This window comes from Paroedura picta, chromosome 8 (assembly GCF_049243985.1).
Source record: "Paroedura picta isolate Pp20150507F chromosome 8, Ppicta_v3.0, whole genome shotgun sequence".
NCBI classification, from domain to species: Eukaryota; Metazoa; Chordata; class Lepidosauria; order Squamata; family Gekkonidae; genus Paroedura; species Paroedura picta.
This window is the reverse complement of record NC_135376.1, coordinates 11,258,633-11,282,398: the sequence shown is the minus strand read 5'-3', so window position 1 is coordinate 11,282,398 and position 23,766 is coordinate 11,258,633. Positions and strand designations below refer to the sequence as shown.

The 23,766-nt window shown below is 45.1% G+C and overlaps 1 protein-coding gene across 4 annotated transcripts in view; it reads left to right on the top strand.

Moving 5' to 3' along the window:
- Positions 1-23,766, top strand: part of NAALADL2 (N-acetylated alpha-linked acidic dipeptidase like 2) — a 552,606-nt gene that overhangs the window by 401,891 nt on the left and 126,949 nt on the right. For all 4 annotated transcript variants that reach the window (XM_077348363.1, XM_077348364.1, XM_077348365.1 and 1 more), the window contains exon 10: positions 17,826-17,966. In XM_077348363.1, coding sequence (XP_077204478.1) covers positions 17,826-17,966 — 141 coding nt within the window. The remainder of the gene's footprint in view (positions 1-17,825; positions 17,967-23,766) is intronic.

Below are 23,766 nucleotides of genomic sequence, written 5' to 3'. Positions count from 1 at the left end.
TGTCCATGGCTGGTTTCTCATCTAGTATGCCTTTTTAAAAAAAATTGGGGCAAGGGTTTTGAGAATATATACATTCATGGTGCTAGCTTTGTTTGGAAATTTTAGCAAGGAAGCACCTTGCCTCCGTTTGCCATTTTCTTCAATAAAGAGGTTTCATTTAGCAGTGAATCCGCTTATTGGAAATTTGGTAGGGACTTGACACAGGGGAGGGAGGGAGGGTAGGGTATATTGTCACCTCTATGGGTGGGTTAATGGTTTTTATCTTTTAAGGGATTTTAAGGGGATTTTGTTGTGGGTATTATTTATGTTGTCACCCTCCATGAGCTACTGTGTGGGAATGGCGGGCTACAAATGAACGAACAAACAAATGAATGGCAAAGCCACCTTGCTTTTCACTTGCCTTGAAAACCTCTTGCTTACAGAGAGAGAGAGAGAGAGAGAGAGAGAGAGGGGCAGACAGACAGACAGACAGACAGACAGATAGATAGACAGACAGAGCTGGCAACAAAAGGAAGTGTTTCTCATGTTTCTATAGATCCCAAAGACCTCATGGTAGGGAACCTGGGGCTAGAGTCTTGTATTTTTCCTTTTCTTTTTTCAAAGGAACTGGAATCTGGACTAGGCAATACTGGAAACAGGCAGCCAGTTGGTCTCTTGGCAGCAAGAGACCAAGCCCTATGAAGATAGGTTGAGGGACTTGGGAATGTTCAGCCTGGAGAAAAGGAGGTTGAGAGGGGACATGATAGCCCTCTTTAAGTATTTGAAAGGTTGTCACTTGGAGGAGGGCAGGATGCTGTTTCTGTTGGCTGCAGAGGAGAGGACACGCAGTAATGGGTTTAAACTACAAGTACAACGATATAGGCTAGATATCAGGAAAAAAATTTTCACAGTCAGAGTAGTTCAGCAGTGGAATAGGCTGCCTAAGGAGGTGGTGAGCTCCCCCTCAATGGCCGTCTTCAAGCAAAGGTTGGAGACACACTTTTCTTGGATGCTTTAGGATGCTTAGGGCTGATCCTGCGTTGAGCAGGGGGTTGGACTAGATTGCCTGCATGGCCCCTTCCAACTCTATGATTCTGTGATTCAGTTTTGAGGCCTGGAGCCAGGCACAATCTAGGCCATGAGGCCAGAGTGCAACTCTCCTCAATTATCCCTGTGAGCGGCGATAATGACCCAGTGGAGCCAAACTGTGCATTACCTGAACCGGCTCTTGACTCTTCCACAAGGAAGATTCACTAATCGTCTCTAACCCGATTCTCATTCAATCAATATTTCAAAGCGGCAGCAGCACAAAACATCAGAAATATTGTTTGTTCTGTCTATTTCTTTTTAGCATGCCTCGTTTTTAAAAAAAAAATCAGAGCCCTTTGTACTAAAACTGATTCATCCACGTTTAGCATAGATTTGTTTTACAGTAGTCCTGTATGTACTTGACAGCTGGTGGTGCCCTTTATTTGTTCAACCGAATGTATGAAAGGACCAATCTGGCAGCATTCAGTCAATCTTGTCGAAAGGAGAAGTTGGAATGACTTGCCATTTGAACGCCAGAGTTTGAAATCAAAGGGAGAACTGGCAGTCAGTGGGAATATGTCAGGGGCTAATTATGTTAGAACACCTTGCATTTCCCGGCTCCCATCCAACTCGTTGGTCTTGAGCAGATGGCCAACAGTTTGGGGAGTTCTTTGGATGTGTCCGAATTAATTCGTACTTGTCGGTGTGCCTGATTATACTGATCAAAACCACAGCCGTGAAAAACGTAGAGATGAACCTAACAAGATTTTGTGGATGGCTCTGGAGTAGGGCAGGGGTTAACATGGTAGGATTAGTTGTAACTATGGTCCCCTTTTGAGAAGACACAAGTAACTGGAAAAGGCATTCATGCTAGGGAAAGTTGAAGTGTGAAAGAAAAGAGAAAGACCCAGTGGGAGATGGATAGACTCAGTTAGGGAATCCACAGACCTCGTTTTGCAAGACCTTAGTGAGGCTGTCAGTGATAGGATGTTTGGAAATCATTAATTCATAAGACTAGTGTAAATTGGAAGAGAATTGGAGGCACTTAACACTCGTATACACATCATACCTTTTATGGAAGCATACAAAAAGTGATGCTTGTGAAATCTTAAAGCGTATGCTAAGATGTGTAGAAGTGGTTAGAACTTAAGAGAAGCCATGTTGGATCAGGCCAATGGCTGATCCAGTTCAACACTCTGTCACACAGTAGCCAAAACCCAGGTTTCATCAGGAGGTCCACCAGCATGGACAGAACTCCAGACGCCCTCCCACTGTTACCCTTCCAAGCATCAAGAATATAGAACATCACTGTCCTAGTCACTATCTATACATTGTGACCAAGAACCACTGATGGACTCTGCTCTATAGGTTTCTTCTATTCCAATATGGAGCCTTTTGTGGCGCAGAGTGGTAAGGCAGCCGTCTAAAAGCTTTGCCCACGAGGCTGGGTGTTTGATCCCAGCAGCCGGCTCAAGGTTGACTCAGCCTTCCATCCTTCCGAGGTCCGTAAAATGAGTACCCATCTTGCTGCTGGGGGGTAAAACGGTAATGACTGGGGAAGGCACTGGCAAACCACCCCGTATTGAGTCTGCCATGAAAACGCTAGAGGGCGTCACCCCAAGGGTCAGACATGACTCCGTGCTTGCACAGGGGATACCTTTACCTTTACCTTTATTCCAATATGTTTATCCAATTCCACCAATTCCTACCCATTCTTGAGTATCTACAATAAGGACTTTTTCCTCCATCACGAAAGATTCTCGTTCGCCAAATCTCTCTGTGTAACTATATCAAGCAAAGCTGAAAAATCCTTATTTACATTTATTATGAAATTATTTGAAAAAGCCCACGCGCAGGGGACAGGCTATGGAGTTAATATTAATCTGTTCTATAATTGATGTATATTCTTAGCAGAAATAATTTTCTTCTCATACCCACTATAGTTGCATTGAAAATGTCTCTAAACTCCTCTCAAAAGGCACTTTACTATTCTGGTTATTACTTTTAGTAAACTGTATATTTCAGATACATGGGTTCAAATTATCATATTCATAAAAGAATGTAAGAACATAATTGTCAAAAATCTAGGGAAGTCAACATTTTTTTCTCACTTACTGATGAGTTCTTTCATCCTAAACTTCATTTCAACAAGCAGAGTTTGATATCACTGCAATTATGTATTAAAAAGAATGTCCTATCTCCACATTTTGGGATGAAGGTCAAACTGATGCATTTTCTTTTTGATGATTTGTTCTTTTTAGTTCAATGGATTTAGAACAAACTAATTCTGTTTAGGATTACACAGTTTGCATTACATTCTAGGGTCTGCCATGGAGCTAGAATTGCCAGCTCTGGGTTGAGAAATACCTGAAGACTTTGAAGGTGAAGCTGAGAGTGAACAGGAATTGGGCCGGGGACCTCAATGGAATATAATGTTATATAGTCCACCCTCCAAAGCAGCCATTGTATCCAGGGGAAGTGATCTCTGTCACCTGGAGGGGAGCCGTAAAAATGGGGATCCCCACGTCCCACTTAGGGACTGGCAACCCTACATAGAGGAAACATTTGATATGAAAAGTTTTACCTATTTAAGCAGCCAGATAGTTTGGCCTAGTGTTGGAATTGCAATCAGCAAGTAATTTGGTGAAGTTAGCCTTGAAAAGCAGTTCTTAAACTATTAAATTGTGCCTATGTAGGCAGTAGTGGCATCAAGGGGTCACTTGTGAGGTTGCAGTAGAAAAACTCCATGCACATGCTTTGGGGATTCCTTTGTTTAAAGTAGGCTCTCACCCACTTCCTCTTTTTTCAGGACGAGAAGCTCTTCTGCTAGTGAGGAGGAGGAGCATCCTCCATTAAATTCTCAGCCTTCACAATCTGCTGATGTTTGGACATGTAGTCTACTTGCAGACTAGCCACAGAGGCTTGCAGTTTTGTAACCACTCTTTAGGCTTTTGTAAGGAGACTGAAACAGATGAATATATGTATTTTTAAATAACCTTACCCAGTAAGGGAAGCACTATGAGTCTGTATCTGTGTCTCATCCACAAAGGCATACTTTCAAAATGCTCTGTTACTCTGCAGCTCCATTTCTCTGGAGGGGCCCATGCCCAAACCAAGTCTAAAAGCCCCAACAGTGGTTATGTGGCCCAGCCCACCTAGCACTCTCTCATTAGGACTTGGAAACTAAGCAGTGTCAGCCATGATTGGTAGTGGCAGGAGGGGTACATGGGTAGAAGTCAGAGGCAGTGAGCCCACCAGAAGGCCTGGGCCCTAGCAGTTGCCCCACATTTGAGTATGTTGATGTTGGTCCTATATATAGCTGCCCCCTTTTTTTTACTACAGGAGTGCTGCTTCTCATGTTTAAAAATTGTGTTCCAGAGATCATTGGTGATTGTCTGCCTTACTCCCTTGCATTGGAACCTTTTTAATGCCAATTACTGCTGCTTTGTGTCTTTTAAAAGGCTTGACAATGCAGTCCTATGATTTCACAATTAAGTCTCCATAGGATTCTCTGTTAGCATCAAAGAAGAAGAGTTGGTTTTTATACCCTGCTTTTCAATTTCTGAAAGAGTCCCAAAGCGGCGTACAATCGCCTTCCCTCCCTCTCCCCACAACAGACCCCCTGTGCAGTGGGTGGGGCCGAGAGAGCTGGGAGCAAACTGTGACTAGCCCAGGGGCACCCAGCTGGCTGCATATGGAGAAGTGGGGGTCAAACCCAGCTCTCCAGATTAGAGGCTGCTGTTCTCTTAACCACTTCACCAAGCTGGCTTTCATCATCAAGCTGGTTCAGCTGGCTTGGCCAGTTTTTTGTTTTGTTTTTTCTAGTTTAAGCCACAGTGCTATAATATTTATCAATTGTTCTATGCTCCTGGGATGTGCTTTTAAACCTAGTAAACTGGAGTAGAATTCCTCTACATGTCTACGTTCTAATAAAGCAAATATCATGTATTAAACTGTTGCCATTGCATGGCAAAATATTTGGTGTCCTCAGTGTTCTAGGACCTCTCCCGTGAGACCTAGCATTCTTCATTCCATGCATGCCACCATGACAGCTACAGCCATGGTGTCAGAAATGTACATCATCGACCTGCTCATGACATTGTGTAGGAAGGCAGGACATGACAGTTTTTCAGCAGCTTGGCAGGTGGCTTGCTGATTCTTTGGCATAAATCCAGCTGCATGAGAAACAGATGTTAAGGCAGTGTGGTTTTGTGGTAGGCTAACCATCTTTCTGCTCCCGAGCTGGATGGGAATGTTGGTTCCTCCATGCGTACCAAGAAGCAGCGTCCGTGTGCTAATCTTTTAGCACCAATGCCTTGGGGAACTTAAAGAAGCTTTCTAGAAACCTCTGGAATTATAGTGCAGAAATATCCACTGTTGGCTCTTCTCCCAGCATTTGAGTTTGTGTGAGAGTGAAAGTGATTTGCTGCTGGCAAGCGATGGAAAGAGGCTGTTCCCTTGGCCTTAGAGCAGCACCTTTTTAACAATTTAGATTAAAATAAGGCTTGGTACAAGGTGGTACTTTAGGTATCTTGACTACAAAAGGGCATTCAGGTAGTAGAAAGACTGAGCAGATGGTTCAAGGCTGCACTTGTTGCCAGTGCCAATTCAAGGTGTTGGTCTTGACCTAGAAAGATGATTCTTCTCCTTCTCCTTCTCCTTCTCCTTCTCCTTCTCCTTCTCCTTCTCCTTCTCCTTCTCCTTCTCCCTCTCCTTCTCCTTCTCCTTCTCCTTCTCCTTCTTCTTCTTCTATTTTATGCTATATTTGTGTGTGCTGTGAATCCCGAGTCATTGATTGAAGAGGTAATAAATGGAATGTATGTATGTATGTATGTATGTATGTATGTATGTATGAATGTATGTATGTATGTATGTATGTATGTATGAATGAATGAATGAATGAATGAATGAATGAATGAATGAATGAATGAATGAATGAATGAATGAATGAAAGTAAGTAAGTTAAGGAGTCAGCAGCAAGTAGTCTGGTAGGCAGTGTCTGGTAGGCAAGTTCACAGAAGTCTTTTAACTTATGAAGATAGCTTAAGAATCTCTAGTATACAGGGCATCTTTTAGAGTGCCATGTTGTTCTGGAAGCACTTTTGTTTCAGTTAAAGAGTGTAGGGCTGACCTCAGGAAAGAATTCTGCTGGCTTCACTGTGCATGGTGGTGGTGAGTGGCCACCATGCCATCTCCCAGAAACGATTCCTCCCTGGAATAGTGTAGATGTAAAATATATACAGTGGTGAATGAACGAGTGTCTTAAGCTGACTAAAAGCACTGGAGAAGGAACAAGAATATGTCCCCCAAAGAACACTGTTCTCTGCGAATCCCAATCTGTTGTTGATCCCTTTGGGGATCCCTGTCCCCAAAGAAGTGTGATCGGTCTCAACCAGAGCCAGCGCTTTTCAGAACTAAGTTTTGAGGGACCTGCAATACAGCATTTTTCCACCAGAAATATTGTAGAGGCCAACATGAGCCCATGAAACATCAAACTGGGCCTTCTTTCTTTCCTCTCTGCTTCCCTTCTATGAGTAATCAAACAAATTATTGGAGCCCTGACTCCCATTTTAGACTTTTTACCTATTCCTGTTCCTGCATCTCATTGTAGAAATTACAATTTCATGGTTTCAATCTGGCAACCCTAAACTAGTGACTGGATGTCTCCTCTGGAAAAGCCCATAGCCGGATCCATGATTCGTTCTCCCCTCTGCTTGAATTGTCAAAACTTGTAGGCACCACACGGGTCCAGTTTGCTTTCTCCCCATGCTGAGCTCCTGCAGAGGCCTGCAGCTGACCAGCTACAAAACGGATCATTTTGCGCAACCAATTACACTTGCAGTGGAAATCATTAAAATGTAAGGGACCAACATTAGGAGATTGGGCTGCAAACAAATAATCTTGCGGGTTTTTATGGGAGGGGCCTGATCACTTCTGTTTGTCAAGTCTTCTCTTTATTTTGTAATCACTGCTTCTCCATTTGTGTAGAAGGAATAAAATGCCAATGGCCCTTGGGGGTTCCAGCCCTGTATTCAGATTGTGTTATTACAGTCAATCTAGGAATTGTCTAACTACATGCGAATAGTCAAAAAGAAAAAAAAACCTCCAGGTGACCACGTGGTCACTGCTCTGGTGTATGATCTTGATGTGTAGATGCAGTGGTCATGCTTTTGCAGTGTGATCAGGGAAAAGAAGAAGAAGAAGAAGAAGAAGAAGAAGAAGAAGAAGAAGAAGAAGAAGAAGAAGAAAAAGAAGAAGAAGAAGAATTGGTTCTTATATTCCGCTTTTCTCTACCCAAAGGAGTCTCAAAGCGGCTTACAGTTGCCTTCCCTTTCCTCTCCCCACAACAGACACCCTGTGAGGTGGGGGAGGCTGAGAGAGCCCGGATATCACTGCTCAGTCAGAACAGTTTTATCAGCATGGTGGCGAGTCCAAGGTCACCCAACTGGTTGCATGTGGAGGAGTGCAAAATCGAACCCAGCATGCCAGAAGTCCGCACTCCTAACCACTACACCAAACTGGCTCTAGAAAAGAAAACGTTGCAACAATGCTGGAATAATTTGACAAAAGCTATTTTGATTCAGGAGGAACTTATGGCTACCAGACCTTCTGCTTCTGTTTTTGACAATTCCTAGGACTACCCTATGACATTTCCGGGGTTTGCCTGGAAAAGACATTGCAGGTCACACATTGTCCTCCCCCCCATGCCTCCCCCCCAAACTCCTGCTAGTTGGCCTGGCAACTCTACAAGTTCCCTGAGAGGTATCTGCTTTCCTCTGTTCATATATTTGCATTAAGCAAAGTTCTAATAAATTATTAAGGACAAACTTGATTATGATTCTTTTTTGATGCAGAGCCAGCTGCCTTCATTAAAGAAAGAAAGATTTAATCATAATTATGCTAGCTTTCTTGGGGGGAAATTAAAAATGGCCCTTTCCATACAAACCTTTTGGTGCACATAAGTCTTCTGTAGAGACATATCTATCTGCTATAAGAAATGTGGTGGGTGTAGGACTGGTTTAAAATATACAATGTTATGGTTATAAGCCCTCTTATGTGCTGTTAAATAGCTTCTTTTTGTTATTATTGTTATTGTTATTATTATTATTAAAATGGAAGGAAGTCCAAGATTACAAATAAAACTTGCATTATAATATTGATTCTTACATTCTCCCTCTACATCTATTCTTATTATCGCTTAACAGCAAATCTTTATATTCTCATATAAACTTGCCTCAAAGTATTTTTACCTTTCCAAAATATATCATACACTTTAATAAGAAATATATGTGACTGCCATTTTTTAAAATTTTTATACAAGTTCAATTTACAGTGTTTTTATCCTGCTTCAAGTTTCACATATCTAAGCGTTCTTACCTTTGATCATATTCATTTGGAATATTACGTAAAATAGTAGCAAGATTTCCCCCCCATCTTTCAGATTTTTCTCCCTGTCCAATTTTTAGATCCATACAAAATAATGGGGAATACTATTGTATGAACTATCTTGATATTGGCCACTAGTAACATACCCTTACACTTAAAGATCTTCTCTCGTTCCTCAATGGCTGTCCTCCCCAGTCTACTTCTAGTGTCTTGTCTACATTCTCTTGTTTGCTTGATGATTAAGCCCAGGACTAGAAAATCTTTAGCAATTTCAGTTAGAGAACCCATAGCAATAACAAAAGCAAAAAAAGTAGATGATAATGTAGCATTTCACATATTTTTAGATGTTGCTCATGATCTGAGGCCCTAAACTAAGGGCCATTCCGCACGATTTAAATGTAGGCAAAGTCTTACCTTTCGTAAATGCTATTAATTTAATGTCATGACGTCGTAAGCAAACTGCAAAACTCCCGCCGAACCCCTGCAACAATCGGAATTTTATAGTGCTTAGGGGGAAATCCAGAAAAGTGGACTCCCCCTGAAAAAACAGCTACATTTCTGAGCTCAAGCTGCAACACATCAGAGAAAGACATGTGCGTTCTCAAAATAGTGGTAAAAAGAATGTCCTTCCCTTGCTCTCGCCCCCGAGCTTCTGGAGACGCAATCGCCATTTTTTCCCCTTAGACCGGCAAAAGCAACGAACGAGTGAGGCTTCTCCGGCTAAAGTCCCTCCACAGAAGTGCTTAACAGTAAAACAAAGCTCCCTACTGCAGGTGTCTTTAATGTTTCCAAGCACAATACAGCCCTCTGTTAGACACTGCCCGTAATTTTGGCCAGAAGTCGCGCCCATCGGGGGGGGGTTACTTGAAGAGCGTGGAAATGATTAAGTGCCAGCTCCTAAGCTAGCAAAAAAGGATTATGGGGCACAATGAAAGCAAAGGTGGAAACAGGCACCATTTTGCGAAGAAGAAGAAGAAGAAGAAGAAGAAGAAGAAGAAGAAGAAGAAGAAGAAGAAGAAGAGTTGGTTCTTATATGCCGTTTTTCTCTACCCGAAGGAGACTCAAAGTGGCTTACAGTCATCTTCCCTTTCTTCTCCCCACAACAGACACCCTGTGAGGGAAGTGAGGTTGAGACAGCCCTGATATCACTGCTCGGTCAGAACAGTTTTATCAATGCCATGGAGAGCCCAAGGTCACCCAGCTGGCTGCATGTGGAGGAGTGAAGAATCAAGTGCAGCATGCCAGATTAGAAGTCCACACTCCTAACCACTACACCAAACTGGCTCTCAAAACATTTTTTTGAAAAGGGGAAAGGAGCAAAGCATGATGGGAGGCTGTATCCGTTGGACCCAGTGCAGAAAGCATATCATGAATTTCAGCCTGGAAAATGAGGGGAGGAAAGGCCAAATGTGGAAAGGCTAGAGTCGACTTGCAGCATCCAAAGGAAATCCAAACTGAGGCTAACCCAAGTTATGTATTCCAATGCAGAAATGGTCTCGGTGACACCAGTCATGTAGAGCTGAGAACAAAATGTGTGACCAGAGTTGTGGGTGATTTCTAGCTAGCTACAAGAAGCCTAAGATACAGGTCAGACAGTCATCAGTCCAAGGTCATATAGTAAGCATGTGTTCAAATTTGGATCCCTCTAAACCAAATTGGCTCTCTGCTTCTGGATGAAAGTACTTAGAGCTGAAGTGTTGTTATACAGTTCCTCTGTCATTAACCAGTTTTTCTGAGGTTTATGTTTTACAGGCTAATTTATATTCTAATACTTAGTGTAGTAAAAGTTGAACTGAGCAGTTATGTATTGAGATGCAAGCACTTATTGATCTTGAACACCAGTGTCATGAATATATCAATATTACTTACATGAGGGATGATCCTATTTAATAAAAATACTGCTCTGCACTACATAATTACATTATAAAAATTTTAAATACCCCTTGTTGATATAGGAAATTCATTTTCCAGATTATAAACTGCTTCATCTTGTTACTTCACATCAGTGAAGGGCGGGGTAAGCAAAGATGAAGGATATTTTTGAGCCCATTATTATTAATAATTATTATTATTAATTAGATTTATTTGCCGCCCCTCCCTGACAACAGGCTTGGGGCAGCTAACATCAGTGAAAACATGCACAATAGTAACTATAAACGCATTTGTAGACAACCGTTTTTAAAAATTAAGCTAAAAATCCTATTGAGTGCTCTGACTCTGGCCACATAGGTCAGAGTAAGTTCTGGCACTGATTTTATGTCCAGCTTTCAAGTGGAGAGAAAGTGAGGAAAGGAGATTGGGGTTCGGGCCAGGAAGAACCAGCCAGTTGGAATTTATGGAGTGCAATACTCTTAGGGAGACATACTTGGAGAAGGACCTAGACTGCGTAAGGCCTTAGAGGTTAAAACCAGTAACTTGAACTTAATCCAAATTTCAACTGGTAGCCATTGCAGCTGCTGTAGAGCAGGTTGAATATGTGCTGTCCACAGAGTCCTCATAAGTACTCAAGCAGCTGCATTCTGGATCATCTGTAGTTTCTGGATCAAGGTCAGGGGTAGGCCTGTGTAAAGCAACCAACAGAAATCTAGTCTGGAAGTGACCATTGTGTGAATCACTGTTGTTAAGTGTTCTGGGGCCAGATAAGGTGCTGGTAGCTTCACTTGCCCTAGGTGGAAAAATGCCTGATGAGCTACCCTTGTGATCTGTGCCTCCACGGCAAGGGAGGCATCAAAGATCATCTCCAGGTTCCAGATGGTTTGTGCTGCTTCCAGCTTTACCCCTTCCAGACAGAGGGGGCACCCTTCCTCTTCTGGTCCTTTCCTTCCCAGCCAGAGAACCTCCATCTTCAGGGAGTTAAGCTTGAAAGTCCACATGAAAGCTTATACCTTGAATAAAGCTTTGTTGGTCTCAAAGGGACCACTGAAACTTTATGGAAAGGGGGAAAATGAGAGCTCGGTAACTTCTATAATTCAGTGATGTGCTGAAAGGTAGAAGGTTATCAAATTTTGTGGAACCCCTGGTAGGTGGTCGCTGCACCATATCGGAAAAACCTCTCTCTCAAGTTGAGCTCCCAATGCGGAAACGATTGTGTGGAGAATGGAGAACCTGGGGAAGCTGAGTAATGACACTAAACAGCCTTAAATAAGTTAGCAATGAACATTCAAGAGTAACTGAAAGACTCGACAGGGCATTCCAGTTCCACTGTGTCTATATCAACTGAAACAACAGTAGGGCTGATTTCAGAGTTCTCCTCATTGCTGCTTGGGTTTGTGCTTGTGCAAAGTACTGCCAAGGTGCTGCCAACCAACAGTGACCTCAGCAATGTGCTTCTAAGGCAAACAAGAGCTGGTTTACCCTTGGGTGTGGACAAAATTGAACAGGCGCAGAAGAAACTGTTCCATTGCCTGATCCAGGGCAGAGTCTACACTTACTTTGTCTATTCCATTGTCAATCCTGTTGAATTCAGATCTCTTTGAACTTGGATCTGCCTCTTCCTCCCCCCTCCCCATTGAAAGAGGAAAGTCTTCTGCACGTGGTTAGGGTAGTTCAGAAGAGAGGGGGGAGCCAAGCCTCTTTCTTTCTTTTCTTGAAGGGTGGGTGGAGAGGAGCGAAGCAGGGAGCCTCTTTCTTTTCTTGGAGTGGGGCGGGGAGATGATTGAAAAAGGCAGAGAAGGGAGAAAAAATCCAGGACCGACAGAAGTTGAGAGAAACTAGGGGCTTCTCCTTTAAGGCAAGTTTGTCACACATTTCCTGTGGCCAATCACGGGTCCTCTACCATGGAGGAGAGCCCAGATTCAAAACAGCCTTTAAATATTGAGCATTAAAAGCACTCTGATATCGCACAATAAAGGTAGGGTCACTCCGAATCAATCCTTCTTGCTGCAGAAGGAAAACTTAAATCGCCCCAAATCCAAACGGAAATCCCATTCTGTGTAGAGGGCAGGGATTGAATCGATCTGGGGTTGTAATAAAAGCTCCGTGCAGTTTACACCCAGGTTTGGAAACTCTTGGAGATTTTGGGACTGAGCCTGGGGAATACCTCAGCGGGATGTGAAGCCTTGAAGTCCATTATCCAAACATCAATCTTCTCCAGGGGAGCTCTGTAGTCAGAAAACGGGATGAGTTTTCAGGGGATCCCTAGATCCCCCAAGGAAGCTGGCATCCCTAGGAAGTCCAAGAAACCAAACACTCACTGTTAACAGAAAACAGTATATATTTTAAAATAACTACAGATAATTTCCCATGTCTTGGCATCGCCATGAGCAAAATAAACTTTCCAAGTTCATCTTGATTGTCCATAGCTGCGCACTCCATTGATTAAAATGGTCCCCACAGCGATGGAAATTCGCCCCCGGTAATATATCAATTGATTTATCTATGGATGGAGTCATCTGTCAATGAAGCCGAGGAGAGGATGAGCCGAATGGATAAAAATGACCGCTGCAGCTTTCCATTCCAGAACAGTCTGGGAACCGGAGTCTGTTGCTGCAGCTGGCCAGATTGCTCACGAGAAGCGAATCTCAAGTGGTGGTGTCTAATCGAATTGTGCTCCCCGAGCATTAGCGCTTCCTCCGAGTGTATCCTTTCAAAGATGGCTTGTGCACTGTAGCAAGAAGAGGCACCATACGGCGCGCCCGATAAAATCTGGCAGGATTACAGTCATCGGAAGGTTGAGCAGCAAAAGCTGGAGAAAACGGCTTTAAAAAGTGAACTAAATGCACTGGCAAATTAATTAATGTTAACAATTCATCTCCCCCACCGCCCCTCCCTGGCCTGCTGTTAGGGAAAAGATGTGTCGACTTTTCACCGCCAAAAATATACTTGAACAGCTCACACCAAGACCTTAACTGAATCGACTTCCCAGCCTCAACACATGGCTTCTCTCCTGGCTCCAGCAAATTCTTTGGCGAAGGTTGTGCTGATTTGGATACTGGTGGAATATGGGATTGACTGGAAGGGGAGAGAAGGAAATTGGGAGGATTCTGGTTTGTATCAATATCACTTTATGAGCATGTTTGAGAAGAGGAAGAAAAGAAGAGTTGTGTTTTTTGCACCCCACCTTTCTCTACCCTTTGAAATGTGGTGTTGAAGGGGAGCCAGCTTGGCTTCTGATCTGGCCAGCTGGGTGTGATTCCCCGATCCCCCTCCACATGCAGCCGGCTGGGTGACCTTGGAATTGACCCAGTCCTGATGGTGCTGTTTTGACTAAGCAGTAATATCAGGGCTCTCTCAGCCTCACCTCCCTCACAGGATGTCTGTTGTGGGAAGAGGAAGGGAAGGCAATTGTAAGCCACTTTGAGACTAATTTGGACTGCGAAAAGCAGGGTATAAAAAACAACTCTTCTTCTTGTATGGATACTGTTGACTGCCAAAAAAAGATGAATAAGGGTGTTTTAGACCAAATCAGGCCTGAGATCTCCCAGAAGCTAAAATGCCTAAACTGAGGTGATTGTCCTTTGGTCACATCATGAGAAGACCAAAGTCACTGGAAAAGGTTTTACTGTTAGGAAAGATTGAAGGCAGCAGGAGAAGAGGGAGACCCAACAATGGATGGATGTACTTTCTCAATGAAGCCAGGGGACCTCAGTTTCCAAGATCTGAGAATGGCTGTTAAGAATAGGACATTTTAGAGCAGTGGTCCCCAACCTTTTTATCACCGGGGACCACTCACTGCTTGACAATTTTACTGAGGCCCGGTGTGTGTGTGTGTGTGGGGGGGTAGTTTACTCCTCTACTCTCAACCACTGCCCTAGCACTCTCTGATCGCTATGGTAATGTTTAAACATCCCTTCAAAATAAGATACAGACACGCCACAACAATGAACATAAGGAACATTTTATTTTCATGGAAATTTTAACTCATGACAATGACAAATCAATGGGAACCCTGAGCTTGTTTCTCTGCAACGAGATGATACCCAAATTGTGTTGTAAAGGGCCAGGGGGGGGGGATGAAGTAATGGGCCGGGATGGGGGGAGAAGCCGTCCTTCGGGGCCCACCTCCAATTAGTCGACGGACCACGTGTAGTCCGCAGCCCACAGGTTGGGGATCGCTATTTTAGAGGACATTAATTCACAGGGTTGGATGATAACAGCATTTCCAGTGGGAGACAGATACTGTTCCAGAGAAGAAGGGCCAGTACCTTTGTTGGTGGTGGCTGAGAGGTCAGAGGCAGAAACCAGACCCAACCTGGCCAAAAATGTAACATGGAGTCTGGCCTCAGATAGCATATTCCACACAGCCAGCAAAAAGCCTAGCCTGTTTCTGTTAATATAAGATCAACTTAGTGTTGCCCGACACCATGTGATACCTGGAGATCTCCCAGTATTGCCAGTGATCGCCAGAGTGCAGAGATCAGTTCCCCTGGAGGTAATGGCTGCTTTAGAGGGTGAACACGAAGGCATTATACCCCTCTGAGGTCCCTCTCCTCTTCTCCCCTCCCCCCATTCCACCCCCCAAACCTCCAGGAATTTCCCACCCTAGAATTGGCAACCCTAGATTGATCCTCCGCCCCATTCCACATTCCAGTAAAACAGCACAACAATAGGTTTCAGTGGCTTTTGTCTTAACCAATCAGTGCCTTTCTCTTTGTGGGGAATTCAACGATTCACGGGCATTATCTGCTAACTCGTTCCCCCTCCTCCCGCAATACTTATCAAACTGAAACCACGTCAGCGGTGACTATGAAAGCCCTTTCTCGGTGATTTCTGAAGGTCGTTCCGTTTTTTAAAATTCGGTTTTGATATGATAACTTTAAAAAAAACGTGTTCAGTCGGGAGGTTGTGCTCTGACTGTGCGTCCCAAGCGGCTAGATTAGAAATTGTTTGGCTGTTCCGTTCTGCCGCGACTGGGCAAAGGACTGAAGCGGTCTTTTAAAAATCGTTTGATTCCTTTCTTTCTGTGACTGCTTAAGCAATCTGATACATAACGAGCCCCATTAATCATCGGGCAAGGTTTCTCGGCATTCCGAGGACAGGGTCTGCATGTTTATAGGAAAGGACTGAGAGACGAGATTTTCTCTCTCTCCCACCCACCCCCATTTCTGAGCAGGCCTGAATTATGTTAATCTCTTCCTCAAGGGTCCAGAAACTGTCCTGAAGACAAAGGTGACAGACTCCTAATATTCATGGAAACCAAGAAGAAGAGTTGGCTCTTATATGCCACTCTTCTCTATGAGAAGGAGTCTCAAAGCAGCTTCCAAAAGCCTTCCCTTTCCTCTCCCCACAACAGACACCCTGTGAGGGAGGTGGGGCTGAGAGAGCCCTGAGATTACTGAAGATGAAGAAGAGTTGGTTCTTAGATGCTCCTTTTCTCTACCAAAAGGAGTCTCAAAGTGGCTTACAGTCCCCTTCCCTTTCCTCTCCCCACAACAGACATCCTGTGGGGTGGGTGAGGCTGAGAGAGCCCTGATATCACTGCCCGGTCAGAACAATTTTATCAGTGCCGTGGCGAGCCCAAGATCACCCAGCTGGCTGCATGTGGGGGAGTGCAGAATCGAACCCGGCATGCCAGATTAGAAGTCCGCACTCCTGACCACTACACCAAACTGGCTCTCTTTGTTTCTAATTGTTGCTTGGGAGTGTCAGTATGGGGTAGCTAGATAAACAGGATGGGGTAGCTAGATAAACAGACAATACAGGAGGCGAGACAGTTGCAGTACTTGTAACCCAGGTTCCTCCATTCGGTTGTGGACTCAAAGTGGCATACAGTATGCTCCCCCCCCCCCAGCTCCCCACACAGAGGTATGAGAGAAGCCCCAAAGTCATTAAACCAACACATCTGCCATCAACAAACTCATCTACAGGGAGCAAAGGGGAAGCTGCAGAGCCGATAGCGACAGCTCAGCCTTCGATGGCCACAGTTGCTCTCCCCAATGGCCGTGTGGATAGGATGTGCGATGGTATAATGCTTTGCAAGGCTCCCAACTTAGGTCCCAACCACCCAGCCACCATCTGTTGGCCTAGCTGGCCTCCTGGCACCCTCGCGGGGGGAAATAAGGTCAGAACAGTGTGCAGCTGGTTGACGCGATTCATTATAACAAAAGGGGACTGCACACAGAGTGCTTTTCAGAGTCGCAAATTAAGTCTGAAGGGTTCTTCTGCTTGGAGAAAAATGTGCAGATTTGAGAGCCGGTGTGGTGTGGTGTGGTGGTTAATGGCAGCAGCCTCTAGTCTGGAGAACTGGTTCCATTTGTCACTCTTCTTCCTCCCCATGCAGCCAGATGGGTGACCTTGAGCAGGTCATGGTTTTCTCAGCGCTCTCGCAGCCTCGCCTCCCTCACAGGTGTCTGTTGTGGGGGGAGGAAGAAGAAGACGAAGACGAAGACGAAGACGAAGAAGAGAAGCCCCAAAGTCATTAAACCATTAGGGCTAATCCTGCGTTGAGCAGGGGGTTGGACTAGATGGCCTGTATGGCCCCTTCCAACTCTATGATTCTATGATTCTATGATTCTATGATTCTATGATTCTATGATTTGAAGAAGAAGAAGAAGAAGAAGAAGAAGAAGAAGAAGAAGAAGAAGAAGGAGGAGAATTGTTTTTTATATGCCGCTTTTCTCTACCCGAAGGCGTCTCAAAGTGGCTTACGATCACTTTCCCTTTCCTCTCCCCACAACAGACACCCTGTGAGAGAGGTGAGGCGGAGAGAGGCCTGACTTTACTGCTTGGTCAGAACAGCTGTACCAGGGCTGTTACTGGCCCACGGTCACCCAGCTGGCTGCATGCGGGGGAGTGGGGAATCAAACCTGACTCGCCGGATTAGAAGTCGGCACTCCTAACCATTATACCATGCTGGGAGAAAGGGTAGGCGATTGTAAGCTGCTTTGAGACAACTTCAGTTAGTAAACAGTGAGGGACAAAGAAACCCATCTCCTTTGCATCCCCTCCATCAATAGATATGGACTATCCCCTGGGAGCCTATCTTGCAGGAAGAAGAGTTGGTTCATATATGCCACTTTTCCCTACCCGAAGGAGGCTCAAAGCGGTTTACATTCACCTTCCCATTCCTCTCCCCACAACAGACACTGTATCAGGGCTGTGACTGGCCCAAGGTCACCCAGCTGGCTGCATGTGGGGGATTGCGGAATCGAACCCGGCATGCCAGATTAGAAGTCCACACTCCTAACCACTACACCAAATTGGCTCTCCATTTGTGAAGAGCCACCATTTGTGGAGGTGGGCTGCCACGGGAAGGGAAGACATGCTCTCCTGCAAATGCAAATTTTAGTCTGGGTCCAGCCCTAAGTGGGTTGTGCCACTGGTGTTGTCTCACATTCTACCCATGCTTGTGATTGAGTTGCCAAGGAAATTGTGACATTTTCATAAGGATCTTTTGCCGAAGGCCTTGTTTTGTTTCAGTTCTGATACCCTTAGCCCTCTCACTCCTGTGACTCCTCAAAAGACAACATGACATCCCACGTTGTGTCTTACAGAGACAGAACTTCAGCTGCCTTGGGCAAGAGAGCTGCCTGGCATCCAACGTCAGCTCCGTCCAGATGCAAGGCGATTCTGATTATTTCATCAACCATCTCGGGGTCCCAGCCGTGCAGTTTTCCTACGAGGATTCTACAGAGGTAATTTGCAAATGAGAACACTCAATAAGGCAGGCTGGTCCGAAAGCCAGCCCCAGCTTTACTCAGCAGCTCCTTTCCGCCATCAAGCAGACAGCTGTCAAAAACGGCTGCCTCATTTGTTTGTTTCCCGACAACTCGTTGAGCCTTACAGATGCTTCTCCGGCATTCGGCTCTCCTCCATTCCTGGAAGTTCACGTTGTGTCCCGTTGAAAAGTAATGCATTTGCTGTTTCCCACATTTTCCTGCTGACAGTCATAAGGAGGAAATTGCTGCAGCAGGGATTAACATGAGAACGTTATTGGGATATCCCATTTTACTGTGTGCAAAGTGTTCTTGTTTCACTCTGAGGGGTGCCGTGCGTGTTGTCTCTGAAATTAACAGCATGGTATTAGCAAGTATAAAAAGGATTTCGTGCCTGGATTAAAAAAAAAAAATAAGGCAGCAACATTGGGGAGGAGGGTATTTTTAGTACCTGGGTGTTGTATGTAATCACTCCTAGCTCCATTGGAATTAAAATAAATTTGGAGCAAAAATACAGTGAATTATAATATAATCCAGTGAATCATAATAGAATCCAGTGAATTATCCTACCTCTACTAATTGTATTTGCCTTGACTTGGATAACCCAGGCTAGCCTGATTTTAGCAGACATGGAAGCTAAGCAAGGTCAGCCCTGGTTGGTATTTGAATAGTGGATATATAAGGGTTGCTAGGAAACTCTTTTGGCGCAAAGTGGTAAGGCAGCAGACATGCAGTCTGAACCTCTGACCATGAGGCTGGGAGTTCGATCCCAGCAGCTGGCTCAAGGTTGACTCAGCCTTCCATCCTTCCGAGGTCGGTGAAATGAGTACCCAGATTGCTGGGGGGTAAATGGTAATGACTGGGGAAGGCACTGGCAAACCACCCCGTATTGAGTCTGCCATGAAAACCCTAGAGGGCGTCACCCCAAGGGTCAGACATGATTTGGTGCTTGCACAGGAGATACCTTTACCTTTAAGGATAGCTACGCAGAGGCAGGTGATGGCAGATTCCCTCTGTTGGTTGAAAGCCCAGTAGAGTCACCATAATTCAGCCGTGACTTGACAGCCCTTTCCATTACCAAAGGTTGGATCCTTCCATCAATTGTATTCTATTTCCCCCTCCCGTTAAGCCTTCTGTATTGGAGGAAGAATTTTATGTTGTGCCGTTGAGTCACCGCAGTCTAACAGCAGCCTCGTAGGGTTTTCAAGGCAAGAGACTTTTCAAGGTGGTTTGCCACTCCCTGCCTCTGTGTCTTGACTGTGCACTGGGGTCTCTCATCCAAATATTAACCAGGGCAAACCCTGCTTAGCTTCCAAGCTCTGATGTGATTGGGCTAGCCTGAGCCATCCTGGTCAGCCCAAGGAGTGCTTAGCAGAGAAGAGCCATTGGGTCCATTTAGGCAGAAAGAAGGAACTGGATCCAGCCCAAGGAGGTGGTGAGCTCCCCCTCACTGGCAGTCTTCAAGCAAAGGTTGGATACACACTTTTATTGGATGCCTTAGGATGCTTAGGGCTGATCCTGTGTTGAGCAGGGGGTTGGACTAGATGGCCTGTATAGCCCCTTCCAACTCTATGATTCTGTGATTCTAGGATACCCTCCCATGCAAGCCCATTTGAGGGAGATGGGTGGCATCCATAATTTTAAATTGCATTCCCCATCATTGTCCTCTGAAAGAAGCTGTACTTTTTTGTTGTTGTTGTTCTTGTTGCAGGCGCTTTCATTATCAGCCTCAATGAAAAGCTCCTATTGAATAGTGGAAGCTTGGAACCTGTTGTGTGTTGGCAGCTGTACTACTAATTTGCCAATAATTAAATTTTGCAAATGCCGAGCAATCTCTGGATTTGCCAAATGCTGGAGTGATTCTCTTCCCCCCTCCCCCCAAAAAAAAGCCTGCCTTTATAAGAAATGGTTGTGTTAATTGAAACGTCTGTAGCTGGCATTCTTTATTTTTAGCAAGGAGGTTGTGGGGTTTTTTCCCCCTCCAATTTGTAAAACACTGTTGCACCTATTAGGAGGATCATTCTGTTTTGGATTAAATACAAGGCAGAGGTTGTCGTAAAAGAAACGGAAAAGCAGATGTTCTCTGATTAAGAGTGCAGTGTTTATGACAGGTTTGTGGTCCAATGCTCATTTCTTCTGTCACTTAACAGCTGCTGGATGTGGCTTCTGTTCCAGAACTGGGTATTCGCTAATCTACAGGGCATGGGGAAGAATCTGCCAACTTCCGTACATCAAAACAAGAGTCCTCCCTTCTTACCCCCCGCAGCGTTTCCAGTCATTTAAGTTCATTATCTTACTTTCTGAGTTATTTTATCGTTTAAGGCAGTGATCCCCAACCCCTGGTCCGGGGACCGGTGCCGGTCTGTAGATCAGTTAATACCGGGCCGCGACTCCTCCTCATCCTCCTCCCCCGGCTGCTGCTCACATTTGATGCTCTCCAGCGGCCGCCATGGCTGGGGCTCCCCCTCGGCATGGCACTGTGCAGCTGCTGCTGGCAGTGCCCCCCAGTGGGTGGTGGGAAGTCAGGGGCACCAGCGGTAAAGCAAGTGGAGCAGGGGCTCAGGCGGCGGCGACGTCCCTCGGCAAAAGACTACCCCCCCCCCGGGCCTCAGTAAAATTGTCAAGCGTTGACCGGTACCCAGAGATAAAAAGGTTGGGGACCACTGGTTTATGGTATCTGGCCTTTTCAAATGGAAAGGATTCAGGGCAAGTCGCAGGCTTCAGGAACATGTAGAGATATTGCTTTGGGGGCGGAGGGTAAAGATAATAGATTTTTAAAATATGGTTTCCATATGTTTTAGAATCATAGGGATCTCCTGGGTCATCTAGTCCAACCCCCTGCACTATGCAGGATTGTAACCTACCACCCCCTTTCACAGAATCAGCCGCACTAGTTTTGGGGAAATGTACTGCTGAAGTAGGGCTCCCAGTGCAAATCCCTGGTCACGACTCAGTAAGGGCGACAGGGGAAACAATGTGCCAATGTGCACAGTGTGGTGTCACTCCAGGGACCAACGTGGAAGTGAGGCGTTCATGTCAAAGAGACGCGGTAGGATTCTCTGAAATGCCGTGGTAAAGATGTAGAGGAGAGCAAGAGTTCAGTAGCACCTTTGTAAAATTATTATTAATATTATCATTTAATTTCTTTACTGCCCCTCTCCATATGGGTTTGGAGTGGTTCACAACGATAAAACTGGGACCTTCTCAATTTAAAAAGAAGAAAAACCCATTATGTTGACTTTACCACTGAGTTAACAACCTCTGGCATGTCCAGATAAAGGATCCTGGGTAAAGAGAATTTCAAAAGACCTTTCCCTGCCTGAGACCCTGCAGAACTGCTGCCGTGCAAAGTAGGTAGCACTTTGGAGGTTGAGAGGGGACATGATAGCCCTCTTTAAGTATTTGAAAGGTTGTCACTTGGAGGAGGGCAGGATGGTGTTTCTGTTGGCTGCAGAGGAGAGGACACACAGGAAGGGGTTTAAACTATAAGTACAATGATATAGGCTAGATATCAGGAAAAAAAATTTCACAGTCAGAGTAGTTCAGCAGTGGAATAGGCTGCCTAAGGAGGTGGGGAGCTCCCCCTCACTGGCAGTCTTCAAGCAAAGGTTGGATACACACTTTTCTTGGATGCTTTAGGATGCCTTGGGCTGATCCTGCGTTGAGCAGGGGGTTGGACTAGATGGCCTGTATGGCCCCTTCCAACTCTATGATTCTATGATTCTATGACTACTTGGACTAGTGATTGGTGTTACTTCTGACATTCGGTGTGTTGGACCTCAGCTGCTCAGAATCTCAGGATAAGAGAAGGTGCTTCCGCAAATGCATAAAAGCAAGGTGGGGGGGAAGGGGATGAGATTTTCATATAACCTAACTTACTTACCCACAGCCATTAAATTCATTATAATATACTTTATTATTTAGCCCTGAATGATTAGCAACATTTTCTCCAGAACACGACTTGGCAGCTCATAGCTTATGCTACGTTCTGTCACGCCGGAAGAGATCAAAGGTAATTGGAAGACGCTCTATCACTTTCTTTGAGAAAATGAGGCATGTCCACCCAATGCTAACGTTATTCTAGGGAGGACTCTGATTAGATTTGAAACCTTTCTTCAGGCAGTCAAAACTGCCTTATCGGAGGCCTAGCTGTCAAAAAAGTCCTGCTTGTCCAAATGACTTGTGCATTTCAATGTCAGTATTAAATACTAGTCCCAAAGTTTTGATAATTCACACAACCATTGGGGTCAATAAGGTGATATTCTAGACTGGATAGTTTGTCATTCCATATTTCTCAGATGTGAAAGGATCTCATGGTTGTTGAAGGAATAGTCCTTCCTTCCTTCCTTCCTTCCTCCCTCCCTCCCTCCCTCCCTCCTTCCTTCCTTCCTTCCTTCCTTCCTTCCTTCCTTCCTTCCTTCCTTCCTTCCAAGCTGAGTTTTTATACTGCATTATATCACCTCAGTGACTTCAGTTTACAGTGCTACCCGTAAGCAGATTTGCAACTAAGCTATATTACCAAACTGTAAAGGTTTAGAAGTTCTCCCCCTCTTATCAATCAACTTCTCTGACTTGTTCCTTTTTCACGATGACTGCATGTTGTAAACATTTAATGGCCTGGAGATTAAGGGGGTGCTTGGGGAAGTTCGAATATCTTCCTGGCTGAAATTTCCAGCCACCTGATAAGAAAAAGTCAGGGATTATGAGCTTCACAGGGCTATCGATAGGGAAGTCATGAACTTCAAAGGAACCGTGTCCAGCAGGCAGACATACTGTAGCTGACAGCACTGATCACCCATGAACCAAGCCTTGGATCTCCTTGCCTTACAACAAATAGCTGCCAAACAATTTTGTGGCTGTTGTAGTCATGGAAGTTAGTTCGCTTGCAGGGTGTCTGTGTCATTCCCTTCTGCCTTGCAAGCCATTTTGCATTGACCAATCCTGGCAATCAATCACAGGGAAGTGGGAGGGGACACGGAGTGTGTGATGTCAGTGATGTTGCCTATGTCACTTTGAGGTGAAACCTAGAAGTGACCAAGAGTCATACTAGAGATGGATGGAAACCATAGAGAGCCATCTTGGTGTGCTAGTGAGGAGCAGCTGCCTGTAATCTGGAGGACCGAGTCTGATTCCTTACTCCTCCATATGCAGCCAGCTGGATGAACCTGGGCCAGTCCCAGTTGTCTCAGAGCTCTCTCATCCCCACCTGCCTCACAGGGAATCTGGCCTAGGATTGGGAGGCCTAGGCGATAAGCCACTTTGAGACTCCTCGATAAACCACTCTTCATCTTTGTCTTAGAATCATAGAATCATAGAGTTGGAAGGGGCCATACAGGCCATCTAGTCCAACCCCCTGCTCAACGCAGGATCAGCCTAAAGCATCTGAGAAATGACGTCTTCTTCATCTTCCCCAGAAATGACATTCTTTTTATCTCTCCCATCGCTGCTCAGAACTGATGAGGATTGGCTGTCGGGCAGCAGGCAGTAGTGGCAGGTCTGTGCGAGAAAGGGGAAACTAGAACCGTGGATGAGTGTGATTTGTGCATTTGTGAAACACATCCAGTTGCGCAGTCCTGCACTCCATTGGTGAAGTACATGACAACCAACCGGATAAACAGGCACAAGCTGCTTATGAATTGTGGGATTCATCCACAAAATTCCAGCTCCCTTCTCACAAATTGAGCTGAACCAGCAGATGCTTGCAAGCTAACCACCGGGTGTCTCTGTTCAGTCCCATGTGACATTACCATGATTGGACTCATTAGGAACTTTGGTTGAC